The sequence below is a fragment of the Gastrolobium bilobum genome, unplaced genomic scaffold, assembly GCF_033153095.1.
Source record: "Gastrolobium bilobum isolate Gb01-03AN ecotype WA unplaced genomic scaffold, APGP_CSIRO_Gbil_v1 utg7653, whole genome shotgun sequence".
Classification (NCBI taxonomy): Eukaryota; Viridiplantae; Streptophyta; class Magnoliopsida; order Fabales; family Fabaceae; genus Gastrolobium; species Gastrolobium bilobum.
In genome coordinates, this window is record NW_026897564.1 from 292906 (window position 1) to 316611 (window position 23706).

The 23706-nt window shown below is 33.2% G+C and overlaps 3 protein-coding genes across 3 annotated transcripts; 2 read left to right on the top strand and 1 right to left on the bottom strand.

Moving 5' to 3' along the window:
* Window positions 1–3668: 3668 nt before the first annotated feature.
* Window positions 3669–10510, top strand: LOC133308137 (protein indeterminate-domain 5, chloroplastic-like). The gene is made up of 5 exons (XM_061508741.1): window positions 3669–3910; window positions 4091–4324; window positions 4682–5078; window positions 7490–8725; window positions 10216–10510. Exons 2-4 carry the CDS (start codon window positions 4171–4173, stop codon window positions 8688–8690), a joined length of 1752 nt encoding a protein of 583 aa, XP_061364725.1. The 5' UTR covers window positions 3669–3910; window positions 4091–4170; the 3' UTR covers window positions 8691–8725; window positions 10216–10510.
* Window positions 10511–16396: 5886 nt separating this feature from the next.
* On the top strand, window positions 16397–17166 carry LOC133308155 (clavaminate synthase-like protein At3g21360). Its single transcript, XM_061508758.1, has 3 exons — window positions 16397–16438; window positions 16562–16815; window positions 16947–17166. Exons 1-3 carry the CDS (start codon window positions 16397–16399, stop codon window positions 17164–17166), a joined length of 516 nt encoding a protein of 171 aa, XP_061364742.1.
* Window positions 17167–17413: 247 nt separating this feature from the next.
* Window positions 17414–22113, bottom strand: LOC133308127 (proteasome subunit alpha type-5). The gene is made up of 10 exons (XM_061508728.1): window positions 22033–22113; window positions 21908–21950; window positions 21690–21771; window positions 21420–21500; window positions 20725–20838; window positions 20543–20644; window positions 20070–20128; window positions 19064–19166; window positions 17958–18023; window positions 17414–17854 (listed from the first exon to the last, which is right to left on the bottom strand). The coding sequence occupies exons 2-10, from the start codon at window positions 21919–21921 to the stop codon at window positions 17762–17764; spliced, it is 714 nt and encodes a 237-aa protein (XP_061364712.1). The 5' UTR covers window positions 21922–21950; window positions 22033–22113; the 3' UTR covers window positions 17414–17761.
* Between the last annotated feature and the right edge of the window lie 1593 nt (window positions 22114–23706).

The window sequence follows — 23706 nt, forward strand, 5'->3', positions numbered from 1 at the left end:
GAGTTTGGATTGTAGTTGGTAACAGGATATAGCGGAGAAACTATGAGAAAAGACAAGGCTAGTTTTTGTAAGGAGGAAATGCCGCCGCCGTTGAAAATTATATGGGGGCGTGTGTGTCTTTGTGAAGGAGACCTTCGTCTTCGTGTAGCAGCATGAACTATGAGTTGTCACTAAAAGTCTAAAAGAGTCTCACCAGAGTCCTTTGTCTTCAAATGCTTTGGTTTGAAAAATATGGGTTTCAATCCACACACACGGTTTTGTGACTTTTGTCAATTAATTATCTACGGTGAGCCCAAAACGACATTGTTTTGAGACGAAAATTATGATATTTTTGTAATTATAATTTATTTCAGGGTTATAATAGTCTTTTCATTATAATTTTTTAATTTTTCAACCCAAAACGACGTCGTTTTGGGTAGCGAATGTAGATAACTTATCTACATTCACTTTAGAAACGTTAAAACCATTAATTATATGTGTAAATATGTTGGTACTTGGCATTAATAACATTACTCTCTTTCTTCAATGTTTTTGTAACTGTTAGTTTTACTTATCTTGCCTGTCTAGTAGGAATTGAAACGTTTATCGTTTGAGTCTAAATATTATTTTTTTGGTAAATTAAATATTATTTTTAAACTAAAAGATATGTTAAAATGTTGGACAGGTTTTGATTAGAAAGTAGCATTAGTTATTTTGTTTGACTGTTTTTGTGTCCCTATGTTTGAATATTCTAGAGATCTTAAGACTAAACAATGAAGTAGTACAGTTATGGATGCAGGCTCTTATCCTTTTATATTACAGACCATAATTCTTTAAGATTTTCCATTTGGTTTCTTGTACTTTGGATCTTTGTCAAAAGGAATGACAACAGAATAGAAACCAACAAAGAAAACGATGATTCGGACTTCATTATAGAAAAAACATTTTTTTTATTTGTTATGGGGTCCTTTCTCATTGATCAACTTAAAAATCAAAATAAAATACAGCTTGATTAATGTTAAGATTAATTGCAAGAAGCTAAACACTATAACTTCACCAACTTCCATATAGGTTTTAAGCCTAGAAATTGGCATGTTTATATGTTTGTCATAGGTTGACTGTTTAAGATTTTTTTTTTATATATATATAAAAAGTATAAGTTCGAAGAGAAATAAACTCCCATACTTGGTTGTATATATTGAAAAAAGGAGGTCAGATTAAGAATTAGAAATTTAACGTCACCTTAGTACTATAATATTTATTATTGTTAATTTGTTTGATTGTAAAGTTTGTTGAGTTTCTATTTAATTCTATGTTGTTGTATGGATTTTTTTTATTTTTTATTTTAAGAAAATTAGCACATGTAGTATTATGTCATAAAGTTATATGAGTGAAGTCATTTAGAGCCTGTTTGGAGCACCTGATAAGGAAGATAAGATAGAATAACTTATCATATCCTACTTTTATCTCTTGTTTGGTGGGTCAATAGGATATGATTAGCTTATCATATTGTCTCATTTTATCCTATCCAATACATGATTTCTTATCTATGGGGGGAGCTGAGTTAGGATTCAACAGGATATGATACCAATATTAAATACCCAATATATCCTCACGTTACCCAATATATCCTCACTCTACCCAATATATTTGTATTTATTGCATTCTATTTTCTTTTTTCTTTTTTCTTTTTCCTTCTACACAATCTTATCAGATTGCTAATCAGGTGCTCATCAAACACAAGATATGATATAGGCTTATCAGTCCCATATCATATTCTACCCTTATCAGTCCCATATCATATCTCTACCCTTATCTCGTCCTGTCCACCAAACGAGCCCTTAATGTGTAAACTTTAGGGGATAGATCCGATTCGACCTTAAATAGCCAATTTATACCAATAAAGTCTGGCATAATAGATGGTTGAATTCTTTAAATATATTGATAGGGGTTCAATTTTTGACGGTGTGTATGAAAAATATTTTGTTAATAGAGACAAAATTCACTTCAAAAACCTTTACGTCTCGAAAGAATTAATTTTTGGGTTCGGAAGATGAGAAAACTCAAAAATATAAATAGTCAATCTATAGTTTATGAGAAAATATTTTTTCATGTCGTAGGAGAGTTATTTCTTCTACTAGTAACCCTTCGATTTTTGTGCAATATTTTCTTTTACTTTTTTAGTTTTTTAATAAATATGAACCCCACATAAGATGTGTTTACAATATGAGAAAATCGAAATTCATGAAATCCATAGTATATATGATGGAATGAACCCTTTTTGACAAATGTAGGAATAATCTTTCTCAAATTGGCTCAATTCTGCTACTAATACAGTGTTACTATATGGTGGTTAGAAGACAGAGAGCTGCTGTATGGTAGTTATAGGGCATGCTTAAGTTATATAGACTTATAGAGTTACTGATATACTTGACCCTTCTATGACTCACAAAATTAGACCTTTATCTCTTACTAATATGAATCTCAAAAAACTTATTTATGGTTATGCTGTCATTCTTTGAAAGAATGACAACTTCACTCGCAACCATTGGTTGTTTGTTGAAACTTTATCAATAAAATAAGATTTAAAATTAAAAGAAAGGACAGCAATGTAAAGAAACTGTCTTCATAAAAACAATTATAAAAAAAAGCTGAGAGAAAAATATTAATAACTATCCCTGTCAAGAGTTATCATAATTCCCAAAAAGCACACATTTCACTTTATTCTATTCCATGGTAATATCTCGGGGAAAAATCCAATTGACAAAGATCTTCTTCCCAAGATGATCCACGGTCTAGAATTCAGCTGTCTCCTGAAAGCAAGAGACAGGCTGTGAGGTTAGCAAGAGCACCCTGATTGTCAAAAATTCTGTGTGATTTGTTTATCCATAGTGGTTGGATTTGGTCTTTTCTTGGGTCTTATGATTGTGATTTTCCCCATTTTTTTTTTATAAAAAAAAAATCAAATGACGAAACTACCCTTTCTCGTGACCCTCCGTGATGTGACATTGGGGAAGGACCAGCCAGCCATTGCATTGCATGCAACAAGAGAACAGAAGTACCCCAACCCAAGTGAGCCAAACACAGCAAAGAGAGTTTCAGAATCCTTTTTTGCCCTTTCCATGTCAGTGACCTTAAACGGTAACAATACAGAGTACACTCTGCCTCCCCTGAATTTCAGACAAACAGTGTCCTTCAGAACTCACCCAATCAAACCATCAGGTGTTTCTCCACTTCACAAAAAATAATTATAAAAATCCAAAAAAATAAAACAAAACATCCTTAATTAGCATTTATTATTTGTTTCATTTCCCTCTGCTTAGTTTAATTAGTTTCATTTCTTTTACCAATGCTTTTTATTGATTACTCTGCATTGGTTTTATGGTTTAAGACTTTTAGTTTCACGGTCCTTTTTTTTAGCCTTTTTGAATTTTCTGTGAGGTCCAGTGGGGTTGGGTGATGAGTGAAAGTTTGTCTGGAAGTGAGGGAGAAGATACGAAATCAGAGATAGAAAGAGAGGGAGAGAGAAGAGAGAGAGTGGTGTAGCTGTTTCATGCTGCTTTCGCACATCCTATGTCGTTATGCGGCTAAGGATTGGGTCCACCGACCCGTAGGCCTTACCCTCTCTCTCTCTCATTAAATTTTATTTTTTTTTATATTGTAAAATTTCATTTATGACAAGAGAGAAGCGAGTGAAATCTGGAAAAACTTTTGAAGAGGAAAATAAGGCAGAGAATAATAAAGAAAAAGAAAAAAGAAAAAAAAAAAGGGAAAGAAAGAAAGAAGCAAATTGCTGTGTGTGTATATGTGTAAGTGTATCTGCATGACACCAAATCAGTGAAGAAACTCAGTAATATTACTAGTTCAATTTTCTCATTTAAAACAAGCCAAACTGAGGTGGAAAATCATATCAAATAGTGCCCATGGAGGGGTTGATTTTCTACTCCTTCCTCTTCTTCAACTTAGATGAGATATCTCTGTTTTAGCTTGCTCTTTCTCCTCTAGATTTTTGTTTTGCTATTAATCTGCAAGAATTCCATTGATTATGAGTTTTCTGAGATTCGGCATGTGAATTGAAGAGGACTCAAATTATTGCATGTGGGTTTTCCAGAATTCTGGCTGAGTTGTAAGGTTGAAGCAGAAGATCGATATATATATATACATATATATATATAGGACTTGCTATAAGAGATGGCGGCATCATCTTCCTCAGCATCGCTCTTTGGATATAGAGAAGAGGATCAGAACCAGATGAACCAACAACAGCATTCCATGACACCATCATCGTCAACAATTCCAGCTGCACCACCCCAGAAGAAAAAGAGAAACCAACCTGGAACACCAAGCAAGTATCTTAAAATTTTTTATCGGAAAGATCCAATCTCCAAATCATCTCCTATATATGATCAATGATACATTTTTTTCTATTTTTTTTTTTCCTTTCATAGATTTTATCTATTTTTATGGTTACCCATTTTTTGTTTTTTAATCCATTTGATATGAATTCCCCCAGGGAACCCTAATTTAAATTAAAGCATATATATAAAAGTAAAATTAATGGATTGAAATTAAATGGGTATATATGTCTTGGAAGTCTTCTTTGTCTTGAAGCTTAGTTTCTCAATTTGGTTGCCTTGTAAAAAATTTAACTTTGTGATTATTTTTTAATTATTTGTTGTTTGGCATTTTTCCATGGTAACAGATCCAGATGCGGAGGTGATAGCACTATCTCCCAAGACCCTAATGGCAACAAACAGGTTTATATGTGAGGTGTGCAACAAAGGGTTCCAAAGGGAGCAAAACCTACAGCTTCACAGAAGAGGACACAACCTGCCTTGGAAGCTTAAGCAGAAGACTACAAAAGAGCCAAGGAGAAAGGTTTATCTGTGTCCTGAGCCCACATGCGTCCACCATGACCCTTCAAGGGCTCTGGGTGACCTCACTGGGATTAAGAAGCACTATTCTCGCAAGCATGGTGAGAAGAAGTGGAAGTGTGAGAAATGCTCAAAGAAGTATGCAGTTCAATCAGATTGGAAAGCCCATTCTAAGACTTGTGGCACCAGGGAATACAGATGTGACTGTGGCACTCTCTTCTCCAGGTAACACTTCAATTAAACATGTTACCCTTTTTCCAAACAGTTATTTTTATTATTATTATTATGCAATTTTTAGTCACAGGCTAGATATACAAAGCTAGCTATAGGCTAACACGGAAATGGTAATAAACAGCAGAAGGAAGAACTGTTTTTGTTTGGTTTTGGCTATAGTTTGGGTTGGCTTAGGGCTTATTAGATTCTTCAAGTGGCTATAGTGAGGAAAAGGTCTTAGATGCTTTCTTTATGTATTGACTATTGAGTTTGGCTTGGTTTGGTTTTGCCTTCGAGTTGATTGATTAAGATTCTGTCCTCTCTCTCTCGTTTGGTTTCCTTTGTCATCTTTCATTTCTATTGGTACGATAGGCAAGTAAAATGGAAGGAAACATCCCCCCACGTGAATGATCTCTGGAAACTGCCTTGGTCGTAAGGGTATCAGATAAATAAATAAAACACACGGAGGAACGGCAACCTCAAAAAAGCATAATCAAAATGGAAAAAAAAAAAAAAAAACTCCACCTTTCCCATTTTACCTCGGAAACACCGCTGTTTTTTGCCCATTTCTTTTTCTACTATTCACGTGTTGCTATGCCATGAAGAGGAGAGAGAGAGAGAGAGAGAGTGTATGTGTGTGGGGTGTTGTGATGTGTTTGTTTACCAGCTTTGTTTTCTTCTGGGTTGGCTAGAAGTGTTCAGTACTGTGCTCTTGGAGGTGCTCCTTTTCATGATATAACGTTAGGGCCTAATCGATCAAGCAATCAACTCCACCCTCTCTCTCTCTCGTGTGTACTATTTTTCTTTTTCTTCCACATGATTAGAAGTTTAATTTGGTGGAGCGAGTGATCATGCTGCTGCATTCAGATCAGATCTGTACAGTGCCTAATAAATGTTCATTATTGAATACAAAGTGGGAACATCTCGTTGACAATTTTGATGACATAGAAGTCAAACTGATCAATCCAGTTTGAGCACGATCCCAGAATCGTTAATGTTCTTTGATTGATCCATTGATTTTCTCAACATTGAATACATTCCTCACTTCCATTTATTGAACATTGCACTTCTTAATTGATTGAGATCATTGATCTTTTTATCAAGTTTTGGTGAATTTATTCCACCTACCAGCCTTTATCTTAATTATGTCTTTTAGGGAATTTTCAGCTATCTTCTTAATCACTTTTAGAGTTGTATATTCACGTAACTTTTTTAATCTAACTACTCATTTCATAAATGAACGCAAATATTTGTCCTCGGGTCAATTAAGATTTTTATTCTTTTATTTAGATGTTAAGATTTTTTTACGGGATTTTGGGGTTAAGATTTCTATTGTCTTTTACTTGGAAAAGCCAAGTCCTACTTCTAGTAATGTATGTATATTTCAGGATATGTGACAGCTTTAAATATCATTGTTACAGTGTTTCTGTATATGTAACATTTTTTAAAAATATATAAATAAGTTAAGGTTAAAAACCTTCTCAGAAAATCCGTCTTCAAATCTCTCTCTCTTATAATAATAATAATAATAATTAGCTCTCCTATATATATATATATGAGATATGTTATTCTAGCTACTTTTTTTTCTGTCTATCACTCTAAAAGACACATTTAGATCCGAATTTAAAGAGGAGAGAGAAAAATAAACGTTAATTAAGATTCTTATTCTAACGGTCTTTTAAAGTGGTAGGCAGAAAAAAAAAGTAAGCAGAATAGCTTATCCACACACACACATATATATATATGGATAAACATTTTTACAGCCACTTTAGATAAGGTTATCTACAACTACCATTTATAACTATATTCTCCCGAGAGATATAGTCATAATTGTAAAGTTGTTTTTTTTTTCTCTCTCTCCAATTACTTTTCAGAACTTGTTTGCTGACGTTGAGAGAGAGAAAAAAGTAACTTTAATATTATAACTATATTCTTCCAGGAGAACATAGTTATAAACGGTAGCTGTAGATAACTTTATCTAAAGTGGCTGTAAAAATATTTTTTTTTTTATATATATATATATATATATATATATATATATATATATATATATATATATATATATATGCTCTCTTAATAAGCTTTGACAACTTGATAATTAGTGAAGTGATAAATTCTTGATCTATTTAATTAATATTTTTTCCGGTGACTACGAAAAAAGTGATATTTTACTTTTAATGTTTGCAAGTTGATGCTGTAAGCCTGAAACCGATAAGTTATGAGTTTCAACTAGTATGTCAGAATATTTCTCCTTATAATTTCTTCTTCTCCTCATAATAGTTTAATTTTATTTCACTCGATCAATTATCATCATGCATATATATTGTCACATAAATGGTAACACACGAAAGAAGAATAGTTCTAGTAAGTAACATGAGAAATATAAAGGATTAATATTTGAAATTATTAAATAATCACTGCAGACGAGACAGCTTCATCACCCACAGGGCCTTCTGTGATGCATTGGCTCAAGAGAGTGTGAGACAACCTCCTAACCTTAGCGGTGCAATTGGGAGCCACCTATATGGAAGTAGCAACATGGCTTTAGCCTTATCTCAGGTGGGTCCACAGATTTCCAACATGCAAGACCAAAATAACCAATCTCCAACTGAACTATTGCGTCTTGGCGGTGGTGGTGCCGGTCGAACCGGACAATTCGACCACATTCTCCCACAATCACTCGGTTCATCACCCTTTAGACCTTCACAACAACAAACCGTTCATTCTCCAGCTTCATTCTTCATGTCTGAATCAAACCAAAACTACCACAACAATTCTCCACAACAACAACAACAAGGGTTGTTGCAGAACAAGCCATTCCAGGGACTAATGCAATTGTCTCATCATGAAGTACTTAACAATCATAATCATGGTGCCAACCACTTCAACATTCCCTTCCTTTCAAGTAATAGCACTAACAGCAGCAACAACTCCTTCTCTGAACACTTCAACACTACTACTACTGGAACAGGAGGCAATAATGAAGGGACAAATTTCTTCACTACTATGATAGGTGGTGGTGGTGGTCACCAAACAACAACAACTTCAAGTGCTCCTTCTCTCTTCAGCGGTACTTCTCTTCAAAGCAACAGTGCAATATCTCACATGTCAGCAACTGCACTGCTTCAGAAAGCTGCTCAAATGGGTGCAACTTCAAGCAACAGCACTGCCTCACTTCTTAAAAGCTTTGGAAGCACTTCTTCTAGCAGCGGATCCAAATCTGATCACAGGCCGTTGGTTGCTGCAAACTATGGAAACATTTTCGGAGGAAACGAACAGAGCAATCTACAAGACTTGATGAACTCATTTGCTGCTAGTGGGAACTCTTCTATATTCGAAACTGGGTCTTCTGGAGGACTTACTGGGTTTGAAGCATATGATCATAACAACAACACAAATAGGGACCCTAATAAACTTCAGTCAATGAACATCGGAGGCTCTGATAGGCTCACCCGTGATTTTCTAGGTGTTGGTCAGATAGTAAGAAGCATGAGTGGTAGTGGTGGGGTTTCACAAAGAGAACAGCAACAGCAACATGGTTTCAGCTTGAGCACTTTGGAGGCCGAAAGAAATGCTACGGCGCCGTCAGGGCAATCTTTTAGAGGAGGAGGGAATTTTCAGTGAGAAAATCATCATCACATGAAAAGAAAGTACAAAAGGTACGTCAAATCGTCAACTCAAAAAAATTAGTTACCTATTATTATAAAATAATTATTGGGATTAAAGGAGGATTTCCTTGGCAAATGTGTATGTGTCTAGGGGTTAACTTTTTATTGGTCCATGAATATTCCAAAGATGCTATTTTTTTATTTCTTCAGAAAAAAAAGGTATGTGCTCTGACACGTTGTCTTGCATGGGGTGGACAGCGACGTCCTGCAGTACTTTGTTTCTTCTCATGTCTTCTCGTTTTTATTTTCTTTCTTTCATTTTTGGATATATTTTTGGGTTGGCAGTCACGAGTGCCAAACTTGTGGGGCGTGACTGCTCTTATTATCATCTTGTCATTGCCACATCATACGCATACATGTATAAAATGATAATGGATGTTTTCGTGTGGAAAAGTAATTATGTGATCATATTATTTGATCATAATTATTAATTTAAATATCATATATTTTTTTAAATGAGAGGATTAATTTCCGTATAAAATTGAAAGCCTGCAGCTGTATTTTTAACATTTTTTTTAAAATTTCAATTGATTCTGGACAAATTCCAGAAACTTTTATATAAAATAATTAGGGGAGATTATATTTATAAAAAAATTTCGTACAAACTATACTAAGCATGACTGGTCAGACTTCAATCAAGAGTGTATAACTGGTCAGACACAGTATAATTTGTAAACAAAAAGTTTATAAATATAATCCTTCCCAAATATTTAATATTTAATCGTGTAGTCTAGACTAAATGTTCGTGTTGGTAAATGTTAGCCCACTGTCATTAAATCATGATCATTTTTCTTATGTATTATATTTGTTTATTAATTTTATTTGATGAAAGGTTTAGTTGCTGTATGATAGTAAATGGATGCAATTTTTTTTAAGGAGTAAACGTTAAATAAATAAATTTACTGGTAATGATTTTTTAATGTTTATTTCCCCTAAAGCCGTGCTATATTTCACTAAATTATAAAGTTAGTTTTGACTAATAGTGAGAGAAATGCATGTTCATTTCTCCTTATCCCAACTAATTATCTAGTTCCTTAATACAAAAGCAAATTGCTTAAGGCTCTCTCTCTCTCTCTCTCTCTCTCTCTCTCTCTCTCTCTCTCTATATATATATATATATATATATATATATATATATATAATTCGCATCTCTCTAGGCAATTAATAGGGACTTGATTCAATGAAAGAACGTGTACTTTGGCAGATTGCTTATATTCTAGTATAATATATTCTATCCTTTGTTCTTAAGTTTGAATTCCTGACACCTCTCAATTAATTGTATGCATTGTATTTTGAATTACTTTTTGAAACTTTATGTCTTTGTTATAAGTTATTAATTAGTTCTATTTGTCGCACTATATATAGGCCAATTCGAATTAGTTGATGTTCTACTTTAGCTAAGTAAAGACCAAACTTTTGGAATTATCTCTTTGTTTCAGCGGCAATAAGAATCACAAAATTTATGGTTTGGCCTTTTGCAGGGATTTCAGCTTGTTCAATTGAAACTTGACTATCTAGCTCATCGATCTAATTAAGGTTTTCTGATAGCAGCATTAGGGAAGCATGTGGGAGTTTCTGGATTTTATTAATGGCGCAAGCAATTTAGGCTTCTTCAACTCAGTTATATCTTTATGCTTTTTTATCAACCCCCTCCCCCCCCCTTTCTACAACTTTATTCGGATTATAAACAAACTAGCTCCAAGATTTTCGTTGGTTTAACTTAATAGGTTTTGTTATTGGACAATGCATTAGTTATATTTTAATTCGATTACCAGTTCAGACTTTATTCATATACATGCTTTAGCTTTTTATGCATAAATATGAATGGACAGCTTCTGTGCATGATGGGTCCCGTGATATCATATGCTTTTAAGCAACGATTTTAAAACTAGATTAGTAGTAAGAGTAAGAATATTCTAACTACTAAAAATTCTCACTACTAACTTACTACTCATAACATCACCATTGGATCAAAGAGAATATTAAAAAGTTTTTAAAGATAGAGAAAATGTTAATCTAACGGTGATTAGATATGTAGTAAATTGGTAGTGGAAAATTTTGGAAGTGAAAATATCCCTCCTCTAGTAGTAATTGGTGAAGACATTAGTTCGACCATTGTTGAATCAATGTCAAATAAGACATATATATATATATATATGAGTTTTGATTTTCTCATGTTGCATGAGAATTGAATTCTCATGTTGTGACTCAACTTGTTGATGGTCCCACACTTATTAAAAAAAGAAAAAATAGAAAGAAAGCTTTGTACGCAAATCGAAGAATCACAACATGAGAAAACACTTCTCATGCAACATGAGAAGTGTTTTTCTCTCTCTATATATATATAGGGTTTTATTATTCTCATTTTACATAAGATAATTATCTTATGTTGTAGAGAGAAAATAGATGGGTCGCACATTACAAGAAAAAAGGTGAGGTGCGAAAATCGAAATGAGAGAGTAAGAAAGAAGTTATCTTATATAAAAGGAGAATAGTATTTCCCATATATATATATTAAGCAATGTTATATGCCTCATGCAAGATAAGAAATTAATAATAAGATATTAAATAATAATCATTTAACAAATATCCCATGGAATAAAACAAAGAAATTAATATATACAACATATAAAAGTTAATATATAGAATAGTGGTTGGAATATCTAAACTTACAACATATCTGAAAACTTAAGAGAGCATTAAGTCATCTCGTGATTTAGTTAATAGTTATACATGGCCCTAGTAATATAGAGATTTGTAATTTGGTATGGGAAAATATTTTCTCATGTTATTTGGAGAGAATGTTCCCTCTCCTATACAAAAAAAAAAAAAAAAAAAAAAAAACGAGGGTCCCTTTAATCTTTTTTTTAACAAATAGTGGACACCACATATTTTATATCTATGATATGAAACGAGTTGTCTCCTATTAATAAATCTCATTTGTTATTGAGTGAAACACCTAAACATACAACGTATATAAAAGTTAAGAAAAAATTGTAGTCACAAGTCAGTAGAATAGTGAGTGGAATATCTAAACCTACAACATATGTGAAACCTTAAGAGATGTTTGATAGAGGAAAAAAAATTTTATTAGAAAAAAATAATTTATGGGAATATGATGGGAATTTTTTTTACTGGGTAAGTTATTAAAACGTATTTGGTAGGCCGAATTTTTTTCGAAAATTTTGAGTTAATTTAGTGATGTTGTGTGGTAATTTTCCCACCACATGGAAAAATAACAATTCCACTTCTTCAATGGTAATCTTCCCCAACTATTTTACATAAAAAAGTAAATGGTGGGGAAAAAAATTTCTCAGCTATATTTTTATTTCATCTCCTACCAAATATAGGCAAATAACTTTTTCACCCTATTTTTCTAGAATTTTTTTTTTTCACCTCCTGCCAACCCTAAGAGAAGAGTAAGTGATCTCATGACTTACAAGAGTCCAGTATATATAGATTTGTAATATCGAATTGGGCTTTCATTTGCCTCTAAATGGTTTATGTTGAAATGGGAAAAAAAACTAATTTAAACTGGTTTTTACCAGTTCAATCGGACACCCTATTTGATTTACTAATTAATTTTTTGGTCAAAATGTCCGGTTGATCATTTTTCTTTTCCTTTTAATCAGTGTTATTAACTATTGAATGGGATTACTTTGTGGAGGTTATTGGGCCTGGGTTCATTTATTGGGTCCATCAAATAGTGTATAAGGTCTGAAAATTGACTACCTATGATAACTTGGACTAGTCTTTTGAGTCACATGGCTCAACTTATCTAAAGTCCCTTGGTTAGTTGAACTTGGGATTGTTCCTCTTATAGGCTGGATTTTTTTATGGGATTATATTTGGTCATGTTACATGATATAACTTATATCATGTCGTAGAGATAAAGTTGGTGGGGTTCACTGTTTAAATAAAAAATAAAATAAAAATTTGTTATGGACCTGAGTAAGGCTCATATTCACAAGAAGCCCAAATCATACAAGCCCAAAGGTAAGCACTATAAATAGGAGCTAAAGATCACAGGTATGACTGATCTCTCTTTAACCCTATTTTACGCAATCACAGAACGCGCACACACACCTCATTGGCTGAGGCCGTCATAAAGTGTGTAGTGATTTGCTGACCCTAAGATACTTAGTTCATAGGTATCTAAAGATAAAGCACAAAATCCAATATCAACCATCTAACCATCGGTTAGACATCTCTGCCTCAGGCAAAACAAAATTAAACAATGGATCCTACCAATTTTATCTCTACAACATGATATAACTTGTGTCATGTAACATGATGATTATATTTCCCTTTTTGGGTTTATCATCTATCATTTAACATGACCACAAAAAGTTTCCTACACACACAATATTTTGTGGGGCCCGCAGCAAAAAAAAAAAAAAAAAACTTTGACACGCAAAACGAATCTCTATAACATAACACAATCACTTTTCCTACAACATAACTTTTATAAAACGTAAATTACTAACCACTTGAACTTTTATCTAATAAAGTAAATTACTAACCACTTGAACTTTGATGCAGAAGCCATATATATATTTTTTTTTCTTACACGAAGCCATATATCTTTATTGAGGGATGATTTGTTTACATTTTTTTTATACATTTTTATAAATTATACTATATATTCTCAAAAATACATAATATAACTTAATGTATTTTCGAGAATACATAATATAATTTATAAGAATTTATAAACAAAAAGTTTATAAATATAATTCTCTCCTTTGCCAATGTGCAACTTCCTTTGTTGATAATTATAATGCTATAGCAAGTGCAAGAGAACAAGTTTTTGACAATACCCTCACCATAGGTGATCGATCCTCAAATAGACCTTTCACCATGATGCGCGTGGCGTGGCGTGGCGTGGCGTGGCGGTGCACATGATGACAGTGTTTTACCCGTAAGAAAAGAAGAAAGAAAGCGGAACAGTTTAAAACACCCCTGTATGGGAAGAATTCGTTTATAAATTTTTTATACAAATTACTAAGTATTACCCGTCATACATTCTTGATTAAAGTATGACTAGTCATACTCTATGAAACACCGATTCGGATACGGCATTTCCGATACGTTCTCGACACGTTACCTTAAAAATACCAATATTTTGATACGTTCCGATACGTCTTAATAGTAAATAATATTTTTAATATAATTATTTATATTACTTTTTCCCTTTACTTTTTTTTATTTATAATTAGATAAAAAATATATTAAAATATATTAATGAATAATAGTTATTAAAGTTGTGTTTTCATTAAAATAATAAGTTTTTTAACTTAAATTCAATCCATATGAATTAGGTTAGTCCAAGTCTAATTTTGTTAGCCCAAGCCCAATTCATTCCAAAAAAAGCCCCATAATCAGATTAGGTTAATATAAAGTTAAAAGCCTAAGTTTTCATCCCCTTCACCATGGTAGTTAAAATCGAGATTTTACCTAAAATAGGAAGAAGAATAAAAAATCGTAAAACGTAAAAAAAATCGTAAAAAATCATAAAAACGTTTGGAATTTTGATGAAATCGTTTTGATTAAAAAAAATCGTAAAATCGTATATTTAAATCAAGATTTTAACTACCATGCCCTTCACCTCCTCATCCGCCGCCACAATGCTTTCTCTCTTTCTCTTTCTCTCACACGCACAATATTCTTTCCTCTCCTCTCTCTTTCTCACAGCTAACAAGGAAGAGTTGAAGACAAACCAGAGGCAGAGCATAGAGAACGTGACGCTCAGAACGGGACGATGGAGCAGGCGAGCAACTTAGAATGTGACGGTGGACCACCTCAGAATGCGACGGTCAAAGCGCCTCAGAACGCTACAGAATGCGACGATTGGGGTCAGGACGGTGGAGCAGCTCAGAATACGATTTCTAAGTGCGACGGTCAAAGCGCCTCAGAACGCTACAGAATGCGACGATGGAGCAGGAGCTTCGAGCAACAAATTTAGGAATTTTTTTTGGGGGAACCCAATTTATTTTGGTTGACCGTATCGAATGCTATTGACCCACCCAATATGGCAAAATAGGTATCGGAAGCGTATCCGTCTGGAACGCGTATCCTATTCGTTGGAATTTTTTTGTAGTTTGTAAACAAAAAGTTTATAAATATAACATTCCCTATATATATATATATATGGGAAAAATATTTCTGCAGTTAATGCAGATAAATTATCTGCATTTTTTTTAAAACGATGTCGTTTTGGTATTGAAATCTTAAAAAATTATAAATATAAAGACTATTATAACCCTGAAATAAATTAAAATTATAAAAACACCATGATTTTCACCCAAAACGACGTCGTATTGGGCTTACTGCAGATAACTTATCTGCAGTAATTGCAGAAAAAACGAACCCTATATATATATATATATATATATATATATATATGGGAAGGATATTGTAACAACCAATTAATGTTACTACCAATCAATTTCACCATTAGATCGATTATGTTAATCTAACGGTTATATTTATTTCCATCTTTGTATGATCATGATTCCTCATATTTAATACTTTATATTTATTTTCACCCTTATATGGTTATAATTTCCCGTATATAAATATGAAAAATCATAACCATACACCTGTCACTGTACGTAAAGCGGTTGTAGAAATAATTTTACCTATATATATGGTTTAACGGATCTGAAGTTTGATGCGGTCAAAAAATTATAACTATATATTATAGATAGTACATAGTTATAATATTAAAGTTGTATTCTTTTTCTCTTTATAATCTAACTATTTATTACGAATAATACATAATTATAATATCAAGGCTGTTTTCTTTTTCTCTCCTAAATAACTTTTCAGTTGTCGAGTGACATAGGAGAGAAAAAAATAACTTTCATATTATAATTATGTATTAACCTTAGTACATAATTAAATTTCTAAAGAGAGAAAAGAACACAACTTTTTTTTTTTTGATAAAGAACACAACTTTAATATGATAATTATGTACTACCCATAATATATAGTTATAATTTTTTGACCACACCAAACCTTAAATCTGATCACAAGACAAATCATTTTGCCATATATATTACAAAAAATTTATTTGAATCTGCACATATCCCTCTGATTTCTTTGATGAAAAAAAGACTAAATTTCTTTTGTAATAATTAAATAAATTTATTTAAAAAGCTAAAAAAAATTAATCTCAGTGCCTCTCTTAAAAGATAAAAAAAAACTTATAATATCATAATCATAAAAACATTTTATTTTTAAATATCAAAATGCATCATATATTTAAAAATCCTATATTTGAATGAAGTGAGATATTTTTTGAGACTCAGAATAAAAAATAAAGGTGAAAAATTACTACTGATCCTTTTAATAGTGTAGATATAATGCATACAGTTCACAGTCTAGTTTTTTTTTTTTCCCTTTATTTTTTTTAAATGACTTGAATTATTCATAAATGCTCGGCAAACACGCCTCCATCTCCCCACTCAATATCTCAAAATACAGTTAAGAATATACTAGCGGGGTGTTTGTGTTTAGTTGTGGATAAGAGCATCAATGTATTGTTTTTCCCAAACACCGAAACCTTTCGGTCCTCAAATTCAACTAAAATGCAGCAAATTTGACACTAGAATCAAGCATCAGGTACAATTAAGTGTAGCACTACATGTAGCATTAGGGATGGCAAAAACAAGGCAACCCGTCCTAAATGAGCTGGGTTGGGTTGGCCTAAATGAGCTGTCAACCCGACCCGATATAACCCAGATCCAAACGAGTCAGCTCGCGGGTCAAACGGGTCAGCTCACGGGTTGAATATTTTTTTTTTGAATTGGGGTTTTTGAACAGGTTCGTGAATTTCCTTCCAAATTGTTTTTCTTCTGTGAAGTGGAACCTGGGAGTGGGGGTGAAACCCTAATTGTTCTTAGCCATGTTGTGTATAACAGGATGAAGGACAAGTACCCTGATTTTGTGGACAGATTAGAGGAACATGGTTTGTTGTACATTAGGGTTTTAGGGAAAGACGACAATCCTTCATCCCCAATTGGCCGTGGCTGGAAATCAAACTTCTTGACCAGCAATAAGGCCATCGCCGAGCAAAGGTTTCTGCTTTTTTAAAAGGATCCTCTTTATTTTTATGTGAAGAAAAAATGTTGCATATTTGATCAGTGAGTTTATGTGTAGCTCTTATTCTTCATGCTTTGGCAATGGTCTCACTTGGAATAATTTGCAGGGCTGCTAAACTGGGTATGAAGCTGGAATGGTTGGAAGATGGAGGAGTGAAAACAATTATAGGTCCAATCTCGGGTGTAAAGTATGATGAGAAAAGACAACGCAAGATATGGTTTAATAGCATGGTGGCAGCTTACATTGGGTGGGAAGATGAACGAAATGATCCTGTTAGGGCTGCGTACAACCCGCGAGCCAACCCACGAGCCAATATTTCGAGTTAACCAACCCGCGAGCCAACCCACTGGCATCATTTCTAGTTAATCTGCGAGTTTTTTTCGAGCCAACCCGCGAGCTTTTTTCCGAGCCAACCCGCGAGCTGATTATCGAGCCAACCCTAACCCGGCTCGAGTCGAGCTGGGTTAAGTTTTCTGGCTCGTTTATTTTTTCGAGTCAATCCTAACCCGACCCGTTTTTTACGGGTTGAATGCGGGTTGGGCCGGGTTGGCCCGTTTTGCCATCCCTATGTAGCATCATCCACCAAAAAAAGTTTCCGCGCAAAACTAATTAATAGACGTACAGGCAGCAATGATAGGAAACAAATGTTGAAGAGAGCAAATTACGCAAAAGGAAATCATAGGCGAAATAAGAGCATCAATGTATTGTTTTTCCCAAACACCGAAACCTTTCGGTCCTCAAATTCAACTAAACTGAATGCAGCAAATTTGACACGAGAATCAAGCATCAGGTACAATTAAGTGTAGCACTACATGTAGCATCATCCACCAAAAAAAGTTTCCGCGCAAAACTAATTAATAGACGTACAGGCAGCAATGATAGAAAACAAATGTTGAAGAGAGCAAATTACGCAAAAGGAAATCATAGGCGACTTATCACAGCTTCCACCTCTGAGGGTGTATAAAGATGATATGTTGGAGCCACCTTGGCAATGTCAACGTTATTGGGGGTGACCTAAGATGAAAATAAAAAAGAAAAAATTATATTTCATTTTCCATTCCATTTTGGGGGAAGGGGGGACACAATTGGCAGTACATGCACTTAATTTTAACCTTACCTTCTCTTCCATAACTTGCTTCAGAATGGATAAAGCAATAGTCTCGGCTTCTTGAAGAGTTAGGTCCTGCACAACGTAATAAATTAACACTAAATTGTCTTTTCATGTCATCTTAATGCCTCTACCATGAAAGATAATCCTTCAAAGCAACAAGACGGAAACTCCAAAACAATTCAGGAGCATGTTAATTTGAACACAAATGGCGTCACATTAATTTGACAATTGACATCATCAAAACATTTTACCAGTTTAACATTTTCCAGACGAAAAACACATGAGACGGACATAAATTGGACAAAAATAATTATGCTTTGGAGAAATGTGAAGTTGTAAACAAAAAAGGAACACTGTCAACTAAACAGTTAACTAGGTTATACTTACTTGGCAGCACAGGGATAGGATACAACAGGAATTTTCTTCTTTCAAAAAAATCAATTCTGCTCATCATTGATAAGATTTATTTTATCTTCTCATGAATTATTTTAGTACCTAAGAGGGCAAAAGGTCATGGGCTCGAATTCGATAAACACTCTCTTTGCAAATATGCAAAGGTCAGACAAGGATGGCCCTCACTCTACTCTCACTAGTCGGAGTTTAATGGGGAATGGATTTATTGTTTTTTATTTTATTTTATGTTTATGAATTACCTTAGTACCGTAGTAAATAACGTCTAAGAGGTAACACTATTCCAACAATTTCCAACAATGTAGAATTCCCCAAAAATTAAATTTTACTTCATGATTTACCTAATTTTCATAATTCATGAGAACATCAACATCAACAAGATTGGGATAAAAGTGTTGTTGATGTTGATGATCTCATGAATTAAATGAAAGGTAAATCTTGAAAGTAAATTTTTTTTTTGGGATTTCTACATTGTTCGAATAGTGTTACCTCTTAGACATGTTATTTATACCGGTACTAAGGTAATCATTGTATAGCATGTTTTCGTTCTTCTCTACCTGACCTGTCAAGAATTACGGGTTCATGTCTCCTCATTTTTATATGTTTTCATTCATTTTCCACTTACCAATCCCAGCCAAGTATAATTTTACTGTTATAAGCACAGAAGGTTGAGAAACAACCCACACTAAGAACATGGATACCTTGTTGTATTGTTCTTGCAGGGAACTGTCTGCACCTTCCGACCCTGAACCAATAGCTTTTGCATTGCATTGCCAAAATGTGCCAGATGGATCGGTGTAATATCTGCAAATCAGAACATCTCAGTGCAGTAAGAATAAGAAGTCCAAAATGATAAAGGGTGTGAACAAGACCAGACCAGCAGCAACAAATTAAACAGCATCGTCTAGTGACTTAAGCCTTTATGTGGAGGTGAGGTACACAACTACACCCCTCTTGTTTTAACATTAAGGTAAAAAAAGTGATAAGTTGCAACCAGTAACTGGTTTCAATGGAGAAACTAAGATCGATATATTTTGCTCTCTGAGTTGAACTTGCAGGGTAGACAGCCGAACCACACACACCAAAAATAATCAATGTATTTGCACAGCAAACCAAAGTTAAGAGAAGGAGGTACATTGCAGAACCTAAAACGGCATTCTCTTTAAACGATAAAAAGAATGATAAGAAGTGAGGCAGTAATAAATGACTATGAAATAGCTTCCAAGAACTTCACAGTTCCTTTGAGAAAGGACGAAGAAAAATAATATAGAAAGGAAGCGCATAAGTTATTCTCTCAGGATCCGGAAAAAGAAGAGAGAAATTACAGAAAAGGAATTATTGGAAAAAAATCTGTCAAATTTAGCAACAGTTGAACACCCAAGTAGTTGATCAAGTCAATAAGTGGTTACTTATAAATCACTCTTTGAACATGATTGACCAGTAAAATTGTAATTGTTCTTGAAATATTTTTGCCAAGATTTCCTTTCTATGTAATTTCACGCTGATCCCCCCCCCCCCCCAAAAAAAAGAGCATAAGAAACAAGGAACAACAACATCAATTCAAAAAAAGATCACCAATCTCATATAGATTTAAACAAACAAACCTTTAAAGCAATCACTGGATAAAAACAGAAAATGTGCCAAAAGAACACTTCCATCACATTACGCACATGCAGACATTACTTAACAGAAGGAACAAATACTTACAAACTAGGTCCATTCTCATCATGGCCAGCAATGAGAAGAGACACTCCAAATGGTCGAGACTGCAAAAGAGAAAAGATTGCACATGTTAAAATGCATACCCGTTGATCTCCTGCTACAGGACTGTCACCATTTAGTATTTTGTACAAAAGAAAAAGGTTATTGGCACATGCAACTGAAACAGTCTATCCCAAAAGAACATTACCTGAGGAATTTTACCCTTAATTAGAAAAGTTGTTTGTTCAACAATTGATGTAATACATAGATAAGGTGCATCCCAAAATTTTAACGTAATAATAACTCTTTATATCTCCAATTAACATTCGTGAAATGCAATGTATAAGGCATCGGTATTTCTAGATATGTAAATAAGGAGCAACTCAGCAAGCAATATTCATGAATTGGTGGGCCTAAACAAAGCATGATAAGCAAGAAAACAAAATAGACATAAATATCAAAACTAAGAAGCTCTTTACCATGGATTCTTCATCTCCTTCACCAAAACGCAAGGCTAGATCACAAAGAGCTTGAGTTGTTGACTCTACAGTCATCGGTTCACCATAGGAGAACCTATGATTCTGTGAACAATAAACCAACATATATTTACACACTCATTAGCTAATCAACTACCTACTACGTCCTATGAGATTAACAATACCTGAGTTTCCACTCGTGCATGCTCAACAAGTGTTCGAGCATCAGCAATCAATCCACTCATTGCACAACCTATATGATCATCGATTTCCATAATTTTCTCCACACTGCTAGGCTCCTGAAAGAGAATTTTTTAAAATAAAACAATATTAGAAGTTTCATGCAAGCAAACAAATCACAATGCAAAGAGAAAATGATTACAAGACAATCATATTTCTTTAAGCCAAATAAAATCCAGATGAACAATGAGTTAGGTTATAATATAATTAGAGATTAAGAGGCTTATTGCATGTAGAATCTAACAATAAATGATCTAATCCTTTGATCCCCAAAGAAAAATAGATATCTTTTAGCCTGAAACAATATGAACAATAGAAGGAGAAAAGAAGATCAAGGTAAACAGCATTATTCTTCATGGTATATAGTCATATGCACAGCACACATTGTATCTAAAATGAACATCGATTATCAAAAATCAGAAGTAGATCCAAAAATCAACAGGATACCCCTCGAAATTCAATTTAAGCGGAGCACATTTGGGTCAACAATCGATATTTTGCATATACATCTTTCTTACCTGAACAACATCAAATTGTACAATGATGGCTAATAGCACATTCATGCGTTGAAGTGTCACAATAAGATGATAAAATTCAACTAATGTAATTCAAAATAAAATAAAATGTAACAAAGCCAGACCAGCAGCGGCGAAGTTATACGCTTTTCAACTGCAAGGACCACACCCTCTTTCGTCTTCAACCCAATAGCAGTTGATCCCAGCTGCAATCCAATAAAAACCCATTTACAAACACAAACATGCCAACACAAAAGTTACATTTTTTTCATACAAGTCCACAAATTTTTCTTGTAGTTGTAAAACCCTTTTCTTATCTTCTTTTTTTCCCCTTACATGTTGATTTGCCTGATAAAAATAACAGAAAATGGAGAGATAAGGGGGAAGCAGCATACCTTGATGGCCTCGATTGCATATTCAACCTGAAACAAACGGCCTTCAGGAGAAAAGGTGTTGACTCCTCGGTCATACTCAGTCCTATTTCACTCACACAAATGACAATTAAACAAACATTAGATTTCGGGAGAACCCATTCATCAATTAAATCGAACAAGATGGAAAAAAAAAAAAAAACCCTGAAATGGATTTTGCAAACAAAAGAGGGAGAAGTCACCTTGTGAGAAACATCTTCGATTCGATTCGATTCGATGAAATCACTGCATAAAATGGCGAAGGCCAAAGAGATTAGAATAAAGGCACAAAAGAGAAGAGAATGAGAAGAGGGAAATTGCGAGTTACCCAAAAGGCACTTCGTTTTGCTCCTTCCTCACTGTAGTCTCTGAGGGACGAGCATAGGTCGACTTTTGCTTATTTTCTTACTTGCTCGAGGGGTTGTGTGAAAGCCAAAAAAAAAAAAAAAATTGAGACCACGGTCTTTTTTTTCTAAGCCGTTGGATTCGACACCTTAGATGCGAATTTGCAGATCGTGTGGCACGTATTGGGATTTTCTTTCTTTCTTTTATTTCTTTCATCTAACTAGTATTACGATGGAGAAAAATAAACGGATTTTAACTGATATATTTAAACTGAATTTATTGTTATCACAAACATTGTATGTTAATAATAAATATTAAATTATTAATATAATTAAAATACAATGTTAATTATTTCTTACAAAGGATGTTTAAGTGATATCATATGAATTAAATTTCTATTATAATAAACTCGAATAAAAAAATTTCAACCAAAAACCAGTAATTTAAAAGATTAGTAAAAAAGTTATACAAAAAAAAAAAAGATTAGTAAAAAAATTACTAAAAATGTGAATTAACTCATATATAATTGTTTCAGTTTAATTAGTGATCTTAAATTCGAATTCAAATTTTATAAATTAAAATCATATTTAGGAGAGTCTTATAATAAATATTTTTAAACATATTAATATTATTATTTATGTATAAGATATTAAATTAAGTTAAAAAAATTGTATTTCAACAAAATTATAAAGAATATAATATTATATAATATCGAGGTAGATATAGTCAACATTAAAGTGTGGACATATCATACATTAAAATTTCACTACATTTAATTTTTGCACACAAGCCTCATCCTCCTTTTTTGGGTGAAATAAACCCATCTCATTTAGTTGTGACTTGTGAGGTCGAGTTGGGTCTTTAGCATTCTTAATATTACTATTATTAAATTCGACCCGGGCATTGATCTGATTGAGGTATTGGATCACTAGTCGGATCGGTTGATCTGAATATATATAGATATATAAAAATATATATAAATATGAACATATAAATTCAATTATATTCTCCGTATCTAAAATGAATTAAACAAAGTTCACTAAATAAACTAAAAAACATAAAGCATAAATAAATAAAAATAAATGTTATTACTCAATTTAAATAGCAACTTAGAATCCTTATAAACATACTTCTCAATAACATTGAACTCATATTTTTTAAATTCAACTACATTAAAATGACATGTGTCACATTCTCTTAATTTATTATTCCGTAAATTGCTTCAGTATTGGAAGTTAAAATTTGAGGTCATTTAGAAGAGTATACTGACAAATAAAATTAAAAAAAAGTTTTTAAAATGAGTTCTACATTTTTTTTGAAAAGATGAAACAATTTTGATTTTTTGCTTTTTGTTTTTTTAAAAAAATGCATGATCTGACCGGGTCACCAATTTTGACCAGGTTTGGTCGGTTTTGTCCGAGTTTTGATCGAATTTAACCAGATCGATGCATGACTGGTCCAATATTTAACCCGAACCGATCCAATAACTGATTCGCCTCATTTCGGGTTGACCCGACCGGATGAGCCAGGTTTTACAACCGTGCTTAATATATGTAGTTGAATTATATGATTAGAATATTTGGTTCTTGTCAATAATAAGATGTCGAGAAATGAAAAAATGAGAAAAAAGAGTTAAGAGAGAAGGAATGAAAACGGA

What these genes read in the sequence shown, in the direction of transcription:
- LOC133308137 (XM_061508741.1), top strand. Translation starts at nt 4,171, where the DNA reads ATGGCGGCATCATCTTCCTCAGCATCGCTCTTTGGATATAGAGAAGAG. An exon ending in AAACCAACCTGGAACACCAA is followed by an intron (nt 4,325 to 4,681) that starts GCAAGTATCTTA and finishes CCATGGTAACAG; the next exon opens with ATCCAGATGCGGAGGTGATA. An exon ending in TGTGGCACTCTCTTCTCCAG is followed by an intron (nt 5,079 to 7,489) that starts GTAACACTTCAA and finishes TAATCACTGCAG; the next exon opens with ACGAGACAGCTTCATCACCC.
- LOC133308155 (XM_061508758.1), top strand. Translation starts at nt 16,397, where the DNA reads ATGGCAAAAACAAGGCAACCCGTCCTAAATGAGCTGGGTTGG. An exon ending in TCCTAAATGAGCTGGGTTGG is followed by an intron (nt 16,439 to 16,561) that starts GTTGGCCTAAAT and finishes GTTTTTGAACAG; the next exon opens with GTTCGTGAATTTCCTTCCAA. An exon ending in AAGGCCATCGCCGAGCAAAG is followed by an intron (nt 16,816 to 16,946) that starts GTTTCTGCTTTT and finishes AATAATTTGCAG; the next exon opens with GGCTGCTAAACTGGGTATGA.
- LOC133308127 (XM_061508728.1), bottom strand. An exon ending in GATGAGAATGGACCTAGTTT is followed by an intron (nt 19,167 to 20,069) that starts GTAAGTATTTGT and finishes TCTGATTTGCAG; the next exon opens with ATATTACACCGATCCATCTG. An exon ending in TGCAAGAACAATACAACAAG is followed by an intron (nt 18,024 to 19,063) that starts GTATCCATGTTC and finishes TACGTTGTGCAG; the next exon opens with GACCTAACTCTTCAAGAAGC.